This window comes from Ursus arctos, unplaced genomic scaffold (genome assembly GCF_023065955.2).
Source record: "Ursus arctos isolate Adak ecotype North America unplaced genomic scaffold, UrsArc2.0 scaffold_12, whole genome shotgun sequence".
In the NCBI taxonomy this organism is placed as follows: domain Eukaryota; kingdom Metazoa; phylum Chordata; class Mammalia; order Carnivora; family Ursidae; genus Ursus; species Ursus arctos.
The window spans coordinates 58,538,494-58,557,205 of NW_026622786.1; the positions used below are offsets into that span (position 1 = coordinate 58,538,494).

The 18,712-nt window shown below is 36.4% G+C and overlaps 1 protein-coding gene across 10 annotated transcripts in view; it reads left to right on the top strand.

The window, feature by feature from the left end:
- Positions 1–1,099: 1,099 nt before the first annotated feature.
- The window catches only part of OMA1 (OMA1 zinc metallopeptidase), a 90,172-nt gene continuing 72,559 nt past the window's right edge, over positions 1,100–18,712 (top strand). For 4 of the 10 annotated variants that reach the window (XM_048220371.2, XM_048220372.2, XM_048220368.2 and 1 more), the window contains exons 1-6: positions 1,105–1,183; positions 9,268–9,783; positions 12,447–12,675; positions 15,061–15,234; positions 15,336–15,443; positions 18,318–18,446. In XM_048220371.2, coding sequence (XP_048076328.1) covers positions 9,284–9,783; positions 12,447–12,675; positions 15,061–15,234; positions 15,336–15,443; positions 18,318–18,446 — 1,140 coding nt within the window. In that variant the 5' untranslated portion in view covers positions 1,105–1,183; positions 9,268–9,283. Of the gene's footprint in view, positions 1,292–9,267; positions 9,784–12,446; positions 12,676–15,060; positions 15,235–15,335; positions 15,444–18,317; positions 18,447–18,712 lie in introns of all 10 variants that reach the window. The other 6 variants (XM_026497993.4, XM_048220367.2, XM_048220369.2 and 3 more) reach the window with 3 other exon arrangements.

The following is an 18,712-nucleotide window of genomic DNA, read 5'->3' on the forward strand; positions in this document are numbered from 1 at the left end:
GTAGATTTAACCATGCAGTAGCCCTGATGGTAGTCATTGTACCCTCTTGCTGATCTGTCCTAATATAGTCCGAAAGGATCTGAACACCTGGCTATCCCAGAGAACCCCACTCTGTTATATTGATAGCAGCAGGCTCACCAGGCATGCTGAGCAAGAGATAGCTAGTCCACTGCAACCCTCTGTAAGACACATGCACTTCAGATAAACCCATGAAGATTCAGGGTCCTGCCGCTTCAGGTTTTAGGGAACCAGTGGTCAGGGATCTGCCAGGATAGTTCCTTCAAAGTAAAAGGCAAATTAGAAAACGCAAATAAACAAGGCAAAAGAAAATATTGCTCATAATCTTGTAAAAGCTTATAATCCTCTAAAATTGTTTATAGTGTTTACATCTTTTAAGATGTTTTTCATCGTGCATAGAATTAAATCTAACAAACTAATATAGAATCGTACCACTACCTGATACCGTGCTTATTTACTTGTGTGCTTGCTTACTGCCTAGATTTCCTCACTGCGATGCAAGCAAGCTCCATGAAAGTCGTGTCTTTATCTGGTTCACTGCTGTATCCCTGGCACCTAGAATGCACTTGGTGCTGGATAAATATTTTTTGGTGGCATAAACGATAGGTACTAGACACACTGTTTTGTAGCTAGCTATTTTCAACTAACTTCCAGATGCTTCAGGTTTTCTCCACTTTTCTTAAAATGTGCCGTTCCAGAAGTCATGTAAAAGCAGAGAAGTCTCTCACTCCAAAGACTACTTCTATCAGTGCAACTTCAACACCAAGAAACCTTAGTCCTTTGGCAGCCCTCGATTCTCTTTCCCTTTGACCCGCACTGCCTTAGAATCTTGAGACCTCACAGCCTTGCTTGGATCGTTCTTTAGAGGTCTCAAATCCGTTTCCAAGGACGTAAGCGAAGACTTGCCAGGCAAACAGCCCAGCCCGCAGCCACGTCCCTCCTCCGGCCACGCGGGGGCGTGAGAGCGCCACCGTGTGCTCCGGGTCAGCCGCCCACCGGGAGGACGACTCTGGGCGGGAGTGGCGACTGCCCGCTGTGGGCGGAGCAAAAGGCGCCCGGGCACGGACAGAGGGCAGGAAGTGAGGAGGCGGGGCTTCTGCGATGGGGTATGCGCTTGCGCAAAGGTCCGACCGGAGGAGTCGTCTTCGTTTTCGCCACTGCTAGGGTCTGTCCTGGTGGGGAAGTCTTCACCCTTGTTTTACGAGTTGGGCCGGGCCCAGGGGCGGGGGCAGAGTGCGGGAGTTGGAGTGGAAGGACTTCGAGGGGCGCCGGGGTGAGGGGCTGGGCTCGTGAGCACCGCGGAGGAGGTTGGGGTGGCGGAGCCTGGGAGGAGGGACGCAGGGGCATCCGGGCGGGAGTGGGTAGGGCCGGCGTCTGCGGCCGGGGGAGAGGGGCGAGTGGAAAAGGAGTACGGGAGAGTGAAGCTTCAGCCCTCCTTCCCCTCCCGGCGTGAAGTGCAGGGACCCCAGAGTGCCCAGCCAGCCGGGGAGGTGCAAGTTGGCAGGTGAATGTGGTTTCCGGAAAGATAACCCTGCCTTTCCCCCGGCTCCTTTTTTTCGTTCTTTTTTTTTTTTTTTAAAGTAGTAGTATTAACGCAGCATGGTTGCGTCTCACATCTACAACACCTTAACCTGTGGCAAACCGCTTAGCCGCCTAAAGCACCTCGAGAGGCAGTCCCTCTCTTTCCTCCTCACTCTCAAAGTAGAGAACATAAAAGTTTTCCTACCTAAACCCTGCCATGAAGAACTGAACATTTCCTGTCTAAACAATTGTCGGGAGTTGTGATAATTTCTTCATAAACTTGTCTACAAAAATAACTTTTTATACTCTTTAAATAATGCCACTTGCCTGTGTAAAGCGGAGCAACAGTTTTACTGTGCTGTGCAGTCCTCAGTGAGAAATTTTAGTCCGGGGCGATGAAAAGAGCTCATTTGGAATTCAGGGATTGATCAGCTAAAGTGACTCCAACCAGTGCTGTTTAACCCTCACGAAAATGATGTGGGTTTATATCCATCATCTCAGCCATGGCGAAGGGGTGCAGGCTGGCATTTGGAAGCTTAAGAACCAAGTCTGTTGCCTTCCAATTTATTTTTTTTTTAAGTCTTCCATCATGGGTGTACTTTGCTTGAATGATTATTTTAAAGTACACGTCCTATTTTTGCCAATCTGACAGCTGTTTCCATAGAAACTAGAGAAGAAATAGTCACTTTCAGCAGAGTTGTTAAAACTGTCTTCCAGGCTTCAGCTGTGAGTGTCAGTGAGTGCTGTACTTGCTCATTCTGAGATGGTACTTAAAGAATTAAGGTTCTGAAATGTTGTTAGAGGCTAACAATCCAAATTGTTTAATTTTCTCACATTATTAATTTAGTAATCTTAAAAGTTTGCCAGCTATGTTTGTTGACCTGCTACAGTTCTTTGAAGAGGATTTGTCAGCCGTGATTGTTTCTTAGGTTCTGTGTTGTCTAGTGTTGGCTCTTTGAAAGTGTATAAATACATTTCCTCCCCAATTTTTTACCCGTTCTTAAGGATAAACCAGGCAAAATATCAGGCATTATTTCTGTTCTAAATGACACCTGATTGTCAATGATACAATTGATAATGTTTTTAGTTATGTTCATGTGATGTTTGGGGCTTTTGCCTATACCTTCTGTGTCAGAATATTTTTTAAAGATTTCACGTAAGTCATGAGAGATGAGCAAGAGTTTGCTTGCCATAATCACAGAGTTAAGCAGCGTAATAGAGGTGCACAGAAATAGAGATGAGAGCTTTTCTGAGGGGCGTAAGTAAATCAGTGGGTCTGGAGCTTTGGAATGGGTGAGAAAGGAGAGAAGGTGCCTGGAGAAATAGTGGGGGGTGGCATTATGGGAGGCCTGGTCTTCTATATGGAGGAGTTTATGGAAGCCTATGGAAACCATTGGAAATAGCAAAAATAGTTGCCTTTATTGGTTTTGGAGCTTACAAGAGTAATAATACATCCTGTAAAAATTTAAACAGCACAGAAATACATGAGATGAAAATACTAAATCACTTACATCCACCATTCTGCCTCCCAAAATAACCATAATGAATAGTTTGCTATGTTTTGCTTTAGATTTATTTATATTTATATATACTAGCATATTTTAGCATTAATATTTTTGCAAATTGGGCAAAGATTTTTGTCTGCTTTATTTTCTGTGGTATCTCCAGAATCCGGAATGCTCGGTGGTATGGCATGTAGGAGGCACTCATTAAATATTTAGTGAATGAATAACATCATTCAGAGATCAAAAGCTGAATAGGGTCTTGTGTATGTTTGGCCATGGTGGTTAAAAAGGGGTTTTTGTTTGTTTGTTTCTTGTTTTTTTAAGTTTGTTGCCAGCATTTTAAATCTGAAACTTTCACATAAAGTTTGAATTTCTGGCTTTTCTTGAAAATACTGAACTGTGGTAACGCTAAGCTCAAATTCCATTAAGCTTGTTGCACCTTCTTTGTATGGACATGAACCTGCATTTACATCAGTATGGCTTTGCCTGGACTCTACAAACTTGCTGTGTTGAATACAGTAGCCACTAGTCACCTATGGCCATTTTGTTTCAAATTAACTAAAATTAAGTTCATTAAGATTCCTATTCCTCAGTCACACCAGCCACATTTCAAGTGCTCAGCAGCCATAGGTAGGAGCTACCACATTGGACAATGCGGATATGTTTCCCTCATTGCAGAAATTTCTGTTGTGCAGTGCTGGTTTACACATCTGGGTTTGCCATTCCTGATCTAAGGAATTTTTGCAAGTAGCATTTGTTGTTATTTTTAAGATTTGTGTCTCTTTTTCTCATTACACAAATCTCCATTTTTTAAAATAGCTAAATAGTATTTAGCAAAGTAGGACTTTTTTGAGTTGTAGGATGTTGTCTTATTTGCATTTTAGAAAGATTGCTTTAGTTCTAGTTTGGGGGAGATGAACTGGAGGGGTAGGAATTGGTGGTTTAATAGGCAGAGAGATTGGAGGGTATATAGTAATCCACAACCTAGGCCACAGAACCCTGGAAAGGCTAGATTGAGATGTTGAGGAGGCAGAATTGACATGACCAATTTAATGTAGATTGAGATCTTTTGTCACTGCAGAGATTATCCAGAACTGATTATCTGGAACTGATTCAGTGCTGAAAATTGAGAATTTGGCTTAGCAAAGTCTAGAAGGAACTCTTAGCTAATTCTGACAAGCAGCACGTGTAATATTTAAATGTTATCAGCTTGTATATGAAACGTGTAACTTTTACACCATGTAACTTAAGTCAGAGATGACTTATTTACAAGGTAGAGAAACTCTTTGAAGAGAGGGAGTTGTTTTAGGAAGAAAGTAAAAGCTCGTGAAGCTCAGTTAATTTAGGAAGTACAGTGGACTCTTGGGAACCAGGACGGTATGAATCTTGCCCCCTCTCTCTTTTTCTGTCCCTGAGGCTTCATTATCTTTTACTTTTGGCACCTTGATTCCATTGTCCTTTCTGTCCATCACTTCTTTTGCAAAGGTTTTTGTTTGCAGTTCTTGCTTGCGTATTGCTCTGTGTTGCCATAGCACCAACTGTAACCCCAATTTATACACCCCCTTGCCCCTTTGCCTGATACTGTCTCACCAAAAGTCTTTTCTGTGTGAGATATCCACTCCTAGCTCTGTGACCAGTGGCAGGGGTCACTGGGAAAGATTGACAGTCTGGGCCTATCCCAGAAGTTGAGGCTGTAGGATGCCCTTGTAAAGGGAGTGTGATCAGGCAAGTGTCTGAAGCTTATCTCCTATAGTGAAGGATCTAAGAATGTAGGTTTGTGTTGTTTTTGCAGTTTGACTTCTAGCAAATGACTTTCTATTTTTAAACCTTAAGTATACTTTCCCATTTGAAACATTTTTTTTCTGGATCTGCCTAAATGGCATAAAAAATAATAGTTGCTTTGAACTCTTCTGCTATTCACGGATATCTTTTCTTTTTTAAAACTTCATATAGTGTATAACACTTAATGAGGAACTATATTTTATTATCTCTTAATAGTTTTACTTAGATACATTTTCCCCCGTCAACTCCATAACATCCGTGAGGGTAGAGACTAGATTTTATGCTGCATCTGTAACTCACAAGCCACCTAGCCGATGAGGAACCTTACTAGCTACTCAGATACTAATTTTGAATGATTTCTAGGCTTCAGTTATTTTATTACTTACAGCTTGGTTCAAAAAAGAAAAAAAAAATCTAGAAGTATCTTGTTGATACAGATTATTATGTATCAAGTCTGGACCTTGATTTAAAATGTATAGTAATTCCAAAAGGTTAACTTGGAGTTAATGTTTGCTTACCATGCCCTTTTTTTCCACATTATATGTTAGTAATGCAAGAGTGGAATGTATTAAGTATATAAAAATTTTGAGTGACTTTCAAATAGTTTGATATATACGTAATATGGTTTATTAAAGCTGATGTTCTGAAGCATCTTTCTAGATAATATTAGTCTAGTTTGAGTTAGATTTACATATTTTCCTCCAACTTTTATTATGAAGATTTTGAAGCAGAAAAATTGAAAAAATTTTAATGAACACATATATAACCATGACTTAGATAGGATTGTTAATATTTTACTGCACTGGCTTTATGCCGTCTGTGTGTGTGTGTGTGTGTGTGTGTGTGTGTGTATGTGTATGTATTTGTTATATGATTTGAAAGTAAGTTTTATTCATCATAAAGAGATACTTCAGCAAGTACTCAGGTAAAAGATATTCACCTATATAACCACATCATTATCATCTAATAAGCAGTACTTACGTAAGATAACCTAAAAGCAAATCCATATGCAAATTCCTCCAAGAGTCTCGGTTGTCTTCTAAAGCTGGTTTTTTCCTTTCAAACTAAGATCTAATCAGAATTCACACATTGCATTTGATTGTTGTCTCTTTTTAGTATCTTTTGGAAAAGAGCTTAACTGATGTATAATTGATATAAAATAAATTGTACATATTTAAGCTGTATAGTGTAGTTTTGACATATGTGTATACCTGTGAAACTAATACCACAGTCAAAATAGTGAACATATTCATTGCCTCCAAAACTTTTAATCCCTTTCCTGATTTTACCTTCCCATCCTCAGGCAATCATTGATCTCTCTGTAACTATACATTATTTTGCATTTTCTACAGTTTATATTATAGAGCTGGAATCATAGAGTATGTACTTTTTTGGAGGGAGTAGGGGCTGGCTTCTATCACTTGATAATATATAGAGATAACATCGTTTTTGTATATTGCTTTTGTATCCTGCCCCCTAACTAAACTCATTGGGATATCTTTGGATTTTTTATGTAGATGATCATGTTATGTAGGCATAAAGACCATTTAGCTTCTGTGTTTCTTGTCTGGATGCCATTTGTTTAGGCATTTATTCATTCTGTTGTGTTGACTAGGATCTCCAGTACAATATTGAATTTAAGTGATGAGAGTGGGCATCCTTGCCTCAGTCCTGATCTTTGGAGAAAAGTATAGTCTTTCACCAATAAATATGTCGTTGGTTGTATTTTTCTGTGGATGTCCTAGTTTACTTAGTTTTTTTTAATCAGGGTTGGATGTTGGATTTTATCAAATGCTTTTTCTGTATTGAGATGATCATGTGGTGTTTCTTTTTCAATAAATAGGGTGGATTACATTGATTTATGAATTTTTACTCAACCTTACCTTCCTGGGATACATCTCAGCTGGTCATGATGTAGTCTTTTTATATACTGTTGAATTCGATTTTCTAAAATATTGTTTCGTATCTATGTTCATGAGAGATATTACTGTATAGTCTTCCTATAATTTTTTTTTCTGGCTTTAGTATCACAGTAATGCAGATCTCATGCAATAAAATGCAAACTATTAATTTCTTTTCGATTTCCTGGAAGAGTTTGAATAGAATTATTGTTAATTCTTCCTTAAATGTTTGATAGAATTGCCCAGTGAAGCTGTTTGGGCCTGGAGCTTTCTTTGTGGGAAGGTTTTTAACTACAAGTTCAATTAAAAAAAATAGATATAGGGCTCTTAGATACATCCATTTTTTAGTTAGCTTTGGTAGTTCGTGTTTTTCAAGGAATTGGTCCATTTCATCAAACATGTCAAATTTAAGATTTTCTTATTGAACACTACAACAAAAACTTAGGATGTACTGTATGCTGGCTAACTGAATATAATAAAAATTTTAAAAATTTAAGATTTTCTCTTCCACTGGTTTTAAGAAATTTGATTAGGATATGTCTTGAAGTATGTTTCCTTTGTGTTTACTGTGTGTGTGGCTTTTTAAATTTCTTGGTTTTGTGGGTTTACAGTTTTCATGAAATTTGGAAAATGTTGGCCATTATTTTTTCAAGGGTTTTTTTTTGGGGGGGGGGTCTACCATCCCTCTCCTCTTTTCCGGTACTCCAGTTATACATATATTAGGCCACTTGAGTTATCCTACACCTCACTGATGCTCTGTGCCTTTTTTTCACCTTGGTTTTTTATTTTGGTTTTCTTGGTTTCTATTGATGGGTCAAGTTCACAAATCTTTATTTCACTGTTAAAAATCTAGTCTGCTGTTAGTGTCATTCAGTGTAATTTTCATCAAAGACATTCTACTTGTCTAGAAGTTCAGTGTAGGTCTTTTTAAAAAATGTTCCATGTCTCTACATAACATTCTCAGATTTTCTTTTAAGTTCTTAAACACATGGAATACAGTCGAAATAACTACTTTAATATCCTTATCTATCAATGCTGTCATTCCTGTAATTTAGGAGTGAGTTTTTATTAATATTTTTCCTAATTATGGTTCACAATCCTGCATCTTTGCTGTCTGGTAATTTTTAATTATAAATTATACTTTATTAAGTGGTGGATATTTTTATATTCTTACAGCAGCTGTTTTTGAGCTTTTTTCTAGAATGTGGTTAAGTTCCTTAGAAACAGTTTGATCTTCTTGAGTCTTGCTTTTAATCTTTGTTAGGTAGGGCCAGAGTAGCTTTTAGTCTACGACTAATTTTTCTCCAATGAGATAAAACGCTTCGGAGTACTCTCCCCAACGCCCCATGAATTCAAAGGTTTTCCACTTTGAAGTGTAGATAGAAATAGGCACTCTACTCTGCCCTCCATGAGCCCTGAATATTGGTCCTCTAATCCTGTCAGGTGATTCTTTCCCATCTCTAGGGACTTACCTCACATGAGTGCCCTGTTTAGAGCTCATCTGAGTACCAGGCAGATTTCCCTGCATAGCACCTTCTGGAATTCTTACTCCGCACAGTTGTCTTCTCTTGTACTCTGCGCGATCTAGTTACTGTGGTCTACTTGAACTCCCAGCTTCATCTCTCCAATTTAGGAACATTGTTGGGCTGTGCTAGGTTTCCCCTCTCTACATAGTGGCCTGGAAACTTTCCAGGCAGGAAGCTGGGGCAATTGTAGGGCTCATCACATTTGTTTCCCATCTCTTAGGGATCACTGGTCTTCATTGCCTAATGTCCAATGTATTAAAAGCATTGTTTTATTCTGTTTTTTTCAGTTGTTTTCAGTGGGAGGATAAGTCTGGTTCCTCTTATTCCATCTTGACCCCAATCAGTAGTACAAGGATTTTATTTGAAAGGATGAGATTTGTATTTTTAAAAATACATTTTAAAAGTTAGATTTTACTGTTCCATTACATGCTTCCTCCCTACTTACTGCCAGTTGTTAAAACCTGTTATTTTTGCTTAATCCACTTCTTATTCCCCAATAATTTAGCTATTAAAATAAAAACAGAGTTCCCCCAACTAAAACTAAAAAATGAACAGAAAAGGAAAATCCAAGTTTCTTCTTCTTCTTCTTTTTTTTTTTTAGATTTATTTATTTTGAGAGAGAAGGGGGTGGGGAGAGCACAAAGGGAGAGTGAGAAGGAGTAGCATACACCCTGCTGAGCTGGGAGCCCGCTGTGGGACTCAGTGCCAGGACCCTGAGATCATGACCTGAGCTGAAGGCAGATCCTTAACCAGCTGAGTCACCCAGGTGCCCCAAGATCCAGGTTTCTAAAGTATGTGTTACAGAGTAAAAAAAAAATGAGTAAAAGCTGTTTGGTTTGTATTGCTGAGGGGCATTGCTATGGGGGTGGTGGTAGAAACCTAAGGTATTCAGTCTGAGATGTGTCAAGGGGAAGAACAATTGACATACTTATTTCATAAGTGTTATGTTCCCAGTTTTGTAAGTAAGTATTTTCCAGAGATGTTTATAACTTATTTTTTTTGTGTGTGTTCCAGATAATCAAGAAGAAAGATGAACTTCATCAATGGACTGCAGTCTGCTACTAGAAACTGTGTTTTCTTCCGATTTCATTTGCTGGCCAGCTGGAGAAAATGTAACACACTAGCTGTAATCTCACCAGACTGTCATCAAGTACAAATTAATCATACAATTAATAAGTATCAGGGTCTGGGAGTAAATCAGTGTGATAGGTTGACTTTTCTGCCTGAAAATTTTTATTTCTCTAAGACTGTTAGTAGCAAAAGACCAGGATGCCTCTTGAACACGAGTTGTAAGGAAATTGGGATGGTTACCCCCAAATGTACTGTGTGGAATGACTCTTTTTCAAGACAGCTACTGTTGAAAGAAGTTACAGGAGTTCCTGCCCTTTCACAATTGCATCCTCTAAACTGTCTTCATGAAAGAGACATCAGGAGTTTCCACACTTCTCCTCGGTTTCAAGCTGCTCCAGTTCCTCTCTTGTTGATAATTCTTAAACCAGTGCAGAAACTATTTGCAATCATTGTAGGCAGGTAAAAAGTTTTTTTAAAAAAATAACCTTTTATATTAAAAGGTATTTGTAAAACTATACTTTTAATGAAAACTTGTTAGATTTCCTACCCATATTTAGCTCAAAATTAAGTTTCTAAATAGTTGGTTCTACACAGTTTTGTTAAGTATGATTTAGTAATCTTGGAATGATTTACTGCGTACTATTTTTTTAAGATTTTATTTATTTATTTATTGAGAGAGAGAGAGACAGTGACAGCGTGGGGGGAGGGGCAGAGGGAAAGGGAGAGAATCCTAAGTACACTCCGCACTAAGCATGGAGCCTGATGCAGGACTTGATTTCACAACCCTGAGATCATGACCTGGGCCGGAATCAAGACTTGAATGCTTAACTGACTGAGCCACCGAGGTGCCCCAATTTACTGCATATTATAGTATAAAAATATGATCTTTAAAAAATTAAATAGATACTTTTTAAAAGATCTTGCATTTATGATTAAAAGGATGAGAAATGTTGGTTACAGCTTGTGTATAAGAACAGTACTTACAAACATACGTGTTCAGTTTACAGAATCTGAGGCAATGGGTCATGAAACTGAAGAACTTCACTTACTTAAGAGTGGGCTCATGCCTAGCCAAGTTAACACTTAACTAGTATTTTATTCACTTTTCTATTCTATTTCCAACACATCTTTGTTATTTTCTCTTGGGTAGTCCTTCATAATAATTATGTTTTTATAGCTAAATAGTACCTTATGTTTAATTTAAACCTCCCTCCATATAATCTTGTTTTCTCTTATTTGCTCCATGAAGATTGAAAAAAGGTCAAGTTAGGCATTGTCTGCTCATTAAGCTTTCTTACCTTTGATGACTATGAAGGCCCTTCTAGCCCTCCTACTCCTATACTAACCAAACAAATTTTCTTTCTATCAGAAATTGAGAACTTGTACTCTCTAGTGTATTGTGTTCTTTATGCTTTCACATTGGCACCCAGAAAAAAATAACAGCTGTGTTAGCTCTTGATGTAAGTAACGGCTGTCAGAGAAAACCAGAGCTAGACAATAGTTAAAGCGGTAAACACAGATTTTAAGCAGGACTTTACAGTAGGGGAAGCGAGACCTAAGTATAGAACCAGAGTTAATTTTGAATACAGCATGGGCAAGTGGGAATTTATAGCTGAGCAGCAGGGTGAGGTTTGGTGGATGGAAAATTACTAAGAGGAAACATTAGGAGTAAGGGGGGAGTTCTCCCTAACCTGACCCTACTAGGCTTCTTGCTGAAGGCAGGTGAGGGTAATCAGACATCACTTTGGGGCTGGTGAATGGTGAGGAACCTAATCGGATACTGAGGGTGATCAGATATGGAAGATGGGGGATTCTGGCTAACCTGATTTAGCAGGATTCTTGCTGAAACTGGACAATGAAGAGAGAAATACAGAAGTCCAAAGGTGAGGCCTAGTTGAAAAAAGTTTAGGGGAGCCTGAGTAGAGTCTGGTAGAAGAGAAAATCTTTGTCACAACTCAGCCCAGGTTCTTAGGCCAATGGCTCTTTTTCATCCTTTTTAATCGTTATTTTTAACTTTTTGTTTTTGTTACTATTGTAACAACTTAACATTTTCTTTTAAACCGTGTTTTCATCATAATTTTAAGCAAAGAATAATAAGTCACGTAAAGTTTTAAATAGGAAGTAATCTGGCCTAAGTCTCTTCAGGTTGAAACACTTTGAGGCATTTTAGGTGGCACTTAATAAAATTAAGATAACTTAGTTATTTTATAAGAATAATTTTGTCAAGGGAATGATATATGTATCTTAAATTTTTGTTGTGATTTCACAGATGAACTTAGGAGGAAAAAATTTGTCCCAGTGTTGAAAACATTGTTTGTCACAATGTCTGTGAACCCTGATAACCAGCAGAGAGTATTGTTGCTTGGTAGAAAGTAGACCTCCTCATGTGCTAACCATACAGTCTCTCATTTCCTTATTTATGGTGTTTATGCTCTTATTACCTCTCCTTTTCATGTTCTTGAGGGGATAGCGGACTTTTTGCTAGTGAGCAATATTTACTTCTAACATCAGTGCCGAGGTGGTTTCCCTTGTACCTTGCCGAAGTGCTGGCAGGTTGTGCCAGCAGTTTGATGAGCGGTTGGGAGGATAACCCCCTCCCATGTTTATTGGGACAGTTCATCCCTACTAAGTGGTTAAATGTTCGGACCTGGGATCACACTGTCTTCCCTGCCTGGTTTTCCCTCATCACTTCTGCAACCTTGGGCAAGTTTCTTCACTTCTCTCTGTCTCAGTTCTCTGTCCTGTGACCCGGGGTTATTGTGACGGTTAAATGAGATGACGTATGTATAACGATTAAAATATTCGTTTGCATGTGGTAAACAGTCCATAATTGTTAATTAATAGAAGTTGTGTAAAATAACTTCTCATGTAGTGTTCACCTTTAAAATAACTGAAGAAAAAATTTAAATGAGCTTTAGAATTTTAAACTATAGTTCTATATATATAACTGATTACTTTTTCATCATTTAGTTAAGAATTTTATAAATTGAAAAACTTTGTCTATACAGAGAAATATACCACAAAAATTCCATGTTTGATGACATAAAATCCTAGCATAGATTAAGTTTTGGTGATACGTGCTGATACTATTGTCAGAACTTTGAATTTTCTTTTTGCTCTAGGGGCATAAGGAAATGGTGGCAGGCACTTCCTCCTAACAAGAAGGAACTATTTAAAGAAAGTTTAAGAAAGAATAAATGGAAGTTACTCCTTTGTTTCAGTAGTTTTGGATTGCTTTTTGTAGTGTTTTATTTTACTCACCTGGAAGTGAGTCCTGTCACAGGAAGGAGCAAGCTACTATTATTGGGGAAGGAACATTTCAGACTTTTATCAGAACTGGAATATGAAGCAGTAAGTAGTAAGAATTGTTTATAATCAGATTGCTTAATATAATACTCAAAGCAGGAAAGTTTCTTGCGTATGAAAGATACACTACTTTTTTATGTTAGTCTTTTTTCTTAATGTTTTTTTATTATATTGTTAGTCACCATACAGTACATCCCTGGTTTGTGATGTAAAGTTCGATGATTCATTAGTTGCAAATAACACCCAGTGCACCATGCAATACATGCCCTCCTTACTACCCATCACCAGTCTATCCCATTCCCCCACCCCCTCCCCTCTGAAGCCCTCAGTTTGTTTCTCAGAGTCCATAGTCTCTCATGCTTCATTCCCCCTTCTGATTACCCCCCCTTTCTTTATGTTAGTCTTTGATAGAAAATTAGCATTTTCCCAAAAGGCCTCCAACTTTTCATACTTAGTATTCCTACCGCCTATGTTGCTTTTCTCATTTACCCAACTAGTTCCTGCTCATCGGATGTCACCTTAAATGTCACTTTCTCAGGAAAGCCTTCCTTGATTATCTAGACTGGGTTAGGCAGGTTGGCTACATTAGGCTCTAGGAGGTATCCTTCATACAGACTAAATTATGAATGAGCTCATTTGTAATTGTGTCCATGTTTGGTTCTGTTGGGGTCAGGTCTCCTACTTTCATTTTCTCTTTGTATACTGTACTCTTCCTTTAAATCATTTATCATGAGGGTAACATAATAATTATTTGCATAATTATTTTTTTGCTGATCTGTCTCCTTTGTTAGACTAAGCTCTATGGGAACACAGAACCTGTCTGTTTTATCATTTTATCTTAAGTATTAGCACAATGTACAAAGTAGTGCTTAGTATATATATTTTTTGGATAAGTAGGTATGTAATAGAATTTTGTACCTGGAAAGTAATGTAGAGTAGGATTTTTCTTTTCTAAAACAAAATTTTTGGCAATTATATTTTTTGAATGCAAAATAAAGTTGGAATTCAGAAGCCTTAACTCCTTAGCAAGTATAAGGTAAGTTAAGCATTTTATACCACTAGTGAGTTTTTGAGGACAGATCCTCTTTTTCCAGGTCTTAGCACACACATAGTATGTACTCAGTTGGTATTTGTTGAATTAAAGTCTCATAGTCTCACTTGACAGCTTTGGCATGGCTAAATATATCTTTTATTTCAGTTAAGCTTCTGAGTTTATTGGTGGAAAGTTACCATTTAAAAAGAAGTAACAATGTTTTTTTTACTAAAAAGGTTGTTCTTAGTAAAGATAAGATGCGTCTCTTCTAGTAGAATTTATACAGAGATTGGAGGTGTTTCTTAGGATAATCTTGTCTGAAGCAAGTTTGAGGAAAATGTTCTGGAAAGATTGAGGCAGGTCTAGTGTTAAATTAGTATGTCTTCTACCATTCATATCACTTAGAATCTTTAAAAAATTATATGTATGTTCATATATATTCTTTTTATTTTTTAACCTACGAATGTAATAACCTGCTTGATACGAAAACTCAAGCACATGTTCTTATGGAGATATTATAAAGTGCTATTATTATATATAATTTTGCTTGTTTCATCTACTTCAGAAAGGTTAATAATGCTTTTTGTTGTTCCAGTTTATATTGGTGACTTGGGCTTTTTAAAAATGCTACTGATATTAAAGACTTTCAGATTTCAATTCTACAAAACATCTATTTTTAATATATCTCAGGGAAGGTTATAAGCTTCTTGATCCATATGTGAAAGAAGTTATACATTTTATGGAAATTAAAGTAATATTTTCAGAACATCCTTAATTTTCCTACACTTGAAAGGGTTTCTCATGAATATAGCTTCAGAAAGTGTCTTCATATGGTGGCTAGTCTTACTCAACATAGTGTAGAGAAAGTGACATGCCCCTTTGTTCTAAAATTTCAGTAATTTCCTTTGATTCTGTGTGAATAAAACACTAAAATTAATGAAATGTCCTCTTTTTGGTAGAAGTTTTTTTTCATTGAGTATAGGGTGTTTTTCTAGTCAGTGGATTATGAAAGTAATTTTCTTTTGTATTGTGCTTCCTTGTGTGAAATCTTTGTTCCCTAGGCAATCTTTTGTTTTCCAAAATATTTAGGAGAGTAGAAATCCTATTTAAGCATTTTATTTGTTTATAGGCTAATAGAAAAGATAAAAGTTTTATGTCAGCCAATTTACATGAAAAATCTTAGTTATTAGAATTCATTCCATTTGTGAGAAACCACATTGCCTTTGCATGAATAATTCAAATTTAAGGTTTTGAGTGTTTAGTATATGTAGATTTTTACATAATTAAAAATTAAAATGTTCAACAGTAAGTAGCCATATAACTTCTCATGAAGCAATATAAACACTTTGTAGAGCTACAACTCGCTTAAAATAAAGATGACTTTTTTAATCTTTCAGTGGATGGAAGAATTTAAAAATGATATGCTCACTGAGAAGGATGCCCGATACCTGATGGTTAAAGAGGTGGTTAATCATTTGATTGAATGCAATAAAGATATTCCAGGGATCTCTGAGATCAATTGGATTATTCATGTGGTCGATTCCCCGGATTTAAATGCCTTCGTGCTGCCAGTAAGTGAAAGTTCTCACACCTAATGTTTAATTGTTCAATTTAATGTCCTTGGTTTTTTTAAGGTGTTCCGCTTGCTTACATTATTTTCTTTATGGCGCAGAATGGACAAGTGTTTATCTTCACTGGGCTTTTAAATAGTGTGACTGATATCCATCAACTTTCCTTCCTTCTGGGCCATGAAATAGCACACGCGGTACTTGGGCATGCTGTAAGTACCTAAAATGAATGTTCAGTTCTTGCAATACTGCTTTGAAGTTAGCAAGTTACATCTTTTAAAACCTAATCTTTCCATTTTCTTTTTCTTTAAAAGATGGAATTTTAGTTTTTAGTAATTGATTTATTCTGTTAATTGAAAAAAATGTGATTGGCTAATTGTGAGAATTTTTATGGTCTTTAGTATTTGATACCTGAATAATTAGTGTTTCTCTTAAATACTATTTTTATCACCTGTGTCTTTTGCTAAAAAGTAATTATTCCCAACCTCTAATTATTTCAAATTAGATTTTAAACTTTCCATAATTATTAACACACTTGTAATCTGTTCAGAAAATTAACTGTATGAAAGTGATATTACTATTTAAGTGGGTAAATCAGTTTTCTTGCTTTTTTATTCATTCTCAGAGGATGGCTTGGAGCATCTCTGAAAATCTCTGGAATGATATGCCATATATAATTAATGCAGAGTAATAATAATGATACCTTGCCATTTTACAGTTTGCTGAGCTTTTAAATACATACCTTCTCAATTATAAATCTAATACCATCCTCATTAAGTATGTATGTAATATCCCTGTATTCTATATAAGGAAACTCATGTTTAAAAAGACTCTAAGTAACATGAGTAATGTGGCCAACTGGCAAATTGGGACTTTAACCCTGTTCTTTTGTTTGCAAATCCAACATTGCTTCCTTCTACCAATTACCTGATCACCGGCAGCACTTTTTTTAATGGATCATAGATTTCAGGTTGATTTATACTCCTGTGAATACACATCTGTTTGACTTGGTATGAGTCAAAAAAACTAATGTATTTGACTACTCATATATTTATTTTTATTCATTAAAAATAAGCAAGTCTCTTTTGTCCACGTTAATTGGAGAGACATATATTTTCTAATTGAAAACATGAAGGTAAATAGTGAAAGGATCGTGAAATGCTATGTTGGAAATGCAAGTAATGCTAATTTTAAATGGAAATGATAATGCTATTAATCTCTCTAAAAGTCATCTCAAATTCTGTCTCTTCCTTAAAGTATTAATAAATTCAAGTGGGCCACAGTTGTGCTTTTCTGAAGCACAGATAGTAATTATCTCCTTCATTTCTTCTGAGTTACAGAAAAATATAAAAAACATTTTCCTTGAACAGATATATACAAGAATAAATCTAAGCAATCGAAATAGATTGTCTTTCATAAAGGGCTTCGTAAATGCAAAATCAATCAATTTTGGTCATTTTTAGCATCTAAGAGATGTTCATATTCTGTGCCTTTACTTTTCTGGCCTCTAGTTCAGTGCCTCATTCAGCATGTTGTTGCCATCTCTGTCAGCACGGGAATGCTAATGAGATAAGATATAAAAAGAAAAAAGTCTTAAAAATTGAAAATAGTTATTAATATTTTTGTAGAGGTCTTACACATTATCAGCACTGTATTTTCTCTTTTAGCAGTCTCCGTTTTGATTTGATGTAGCCTTTAATGTTGCTTTCTTTGTTCCACAAATACATATTTAAAAAAATTTTCTAGTTTTCTAAAACTCTGTAATAGCAATTATATTCTATAATAATAACAAACATTTTCTTTTCAGTAATGACTTTCATTTGTAGTTTTACTCTTTTTTGCTAAAATAATTCCATTATTGTTTTGCATGATATACAGTTCGTATAATAAAGCAAAGAATGCTTTGTGAGGGCAGATTATATCGTTAAGAGAAGTGTTCTATGTGATTATTTTTAGTCGTCAGCCATGTTTCATACATTCAGGTAATGATTCCTATACTACCAGTGTCAGCATTACATTAACATTTATTGATCAGCTTTAGTAGTGAACAATGAACAATCCAGTGTGTTAAACTTGTACTTAGAAATTACTACCCATTGGGGCGCCTGGGTGGCACAGCGGTTAAGCGTCTGCCTTTGGCTCAGGGCGTGATCCTGGCGTTATGGGATCGAGCCCCACATCAGGCTCCTCTGCTATGAGCCTGCTTCTTCCTCTCCCACTCCCCCTGCTTGTGTTCCCTCTCTCGCTGGCTGCCTCTATCTTTGTCAAATAAGTAAATAAAAAATCTTTAAAAAAAAAAAAAAAAAAAAAAAAAAAAAAGAAATTACTACCCAAAACAACTATTTTATGTAAAGTTGGTTACTGCTATAAATAAATACAAAAATTTATAGAACTTGATTTCCTAGTGAGAAATACCAGAGTGATAAAATTGCAAACTTGCATAAATGAATCATACTTCATATATTCGGTCATAAAGCCCAAAAGACTTTCATTTAAAATAAATTTCCAGTCTTTTTCTGATTTTTCTGTGTTTTAACTATTTTAACTATTTCGTATGGTAGGTGGTATTTAGTTTGTCCAAAGGTATAAGCATAATGAGCACACTTTTTGCTTTAAAAATTAATGCCTACATTAGAAACTAAAACTTCCTGGGTTTGATTCCTTGTCATTTTACTAATAGCTCTGTGAATTTTGGCAACTCTCTTAGCTTTTCCCCATCTTAGTTACTTTATAAAATAGGGTAATTGTATCTATTTCACAAGATTATTATGCTTGTTACTATAAGAAGTGTAGGTTAATGAACTTAATTCGTATCTATGAACCTGTCATTGTGTCTAAATGATGTTAGTTGGCTCAGTGAATGAATGAATGTATATACACGTAAGCAAGTATGTAAGCAAGGGATGGAATGAATTAAAGCACACAGAAGAGAAAGAATATGCGATTTTAGTTGGTGAAGGTCAAACATGTAAAGTCTTTAATGTGATTACACATGAACTAGAAAATGTAGGTATACATTGTCTTTATTTTTTGGTATATACTCTTAATTTATTAAATGTAATTTTCATTATTTTGATTATTCTCAGGCAGAAAAGGCTAGCTTGGTTCATTTATTGGATTTCCTAGGTCTGATTTTTCTCACAATGATTTGGGCCATTTGTCCTCGAGATAGTTTGGCACTTTTGGGCCAGTGGATACAGTCTAAACTGCAGGAGGTAAGTGTGAGACAGTAAGTTGAATTTGTAATGGCCTGTGATGAGGATATTTTAAATATTACTGTAAAGTAACAGATACCAGAGATGTTTTCACATACCATGAAAAACAGCTACTTAATTTTAGGGTCTTAATGGTTTCTCATTTTTAGGAGATATTCTTTTTTTTTTTTTTTTTTAAGATTTATTTATTCCAGCGAGAGAGCACACGCACACATGCACACGCACACAGGCATCCACAGGGTGAGGGGGCAGAAGAAGAGGGAGAG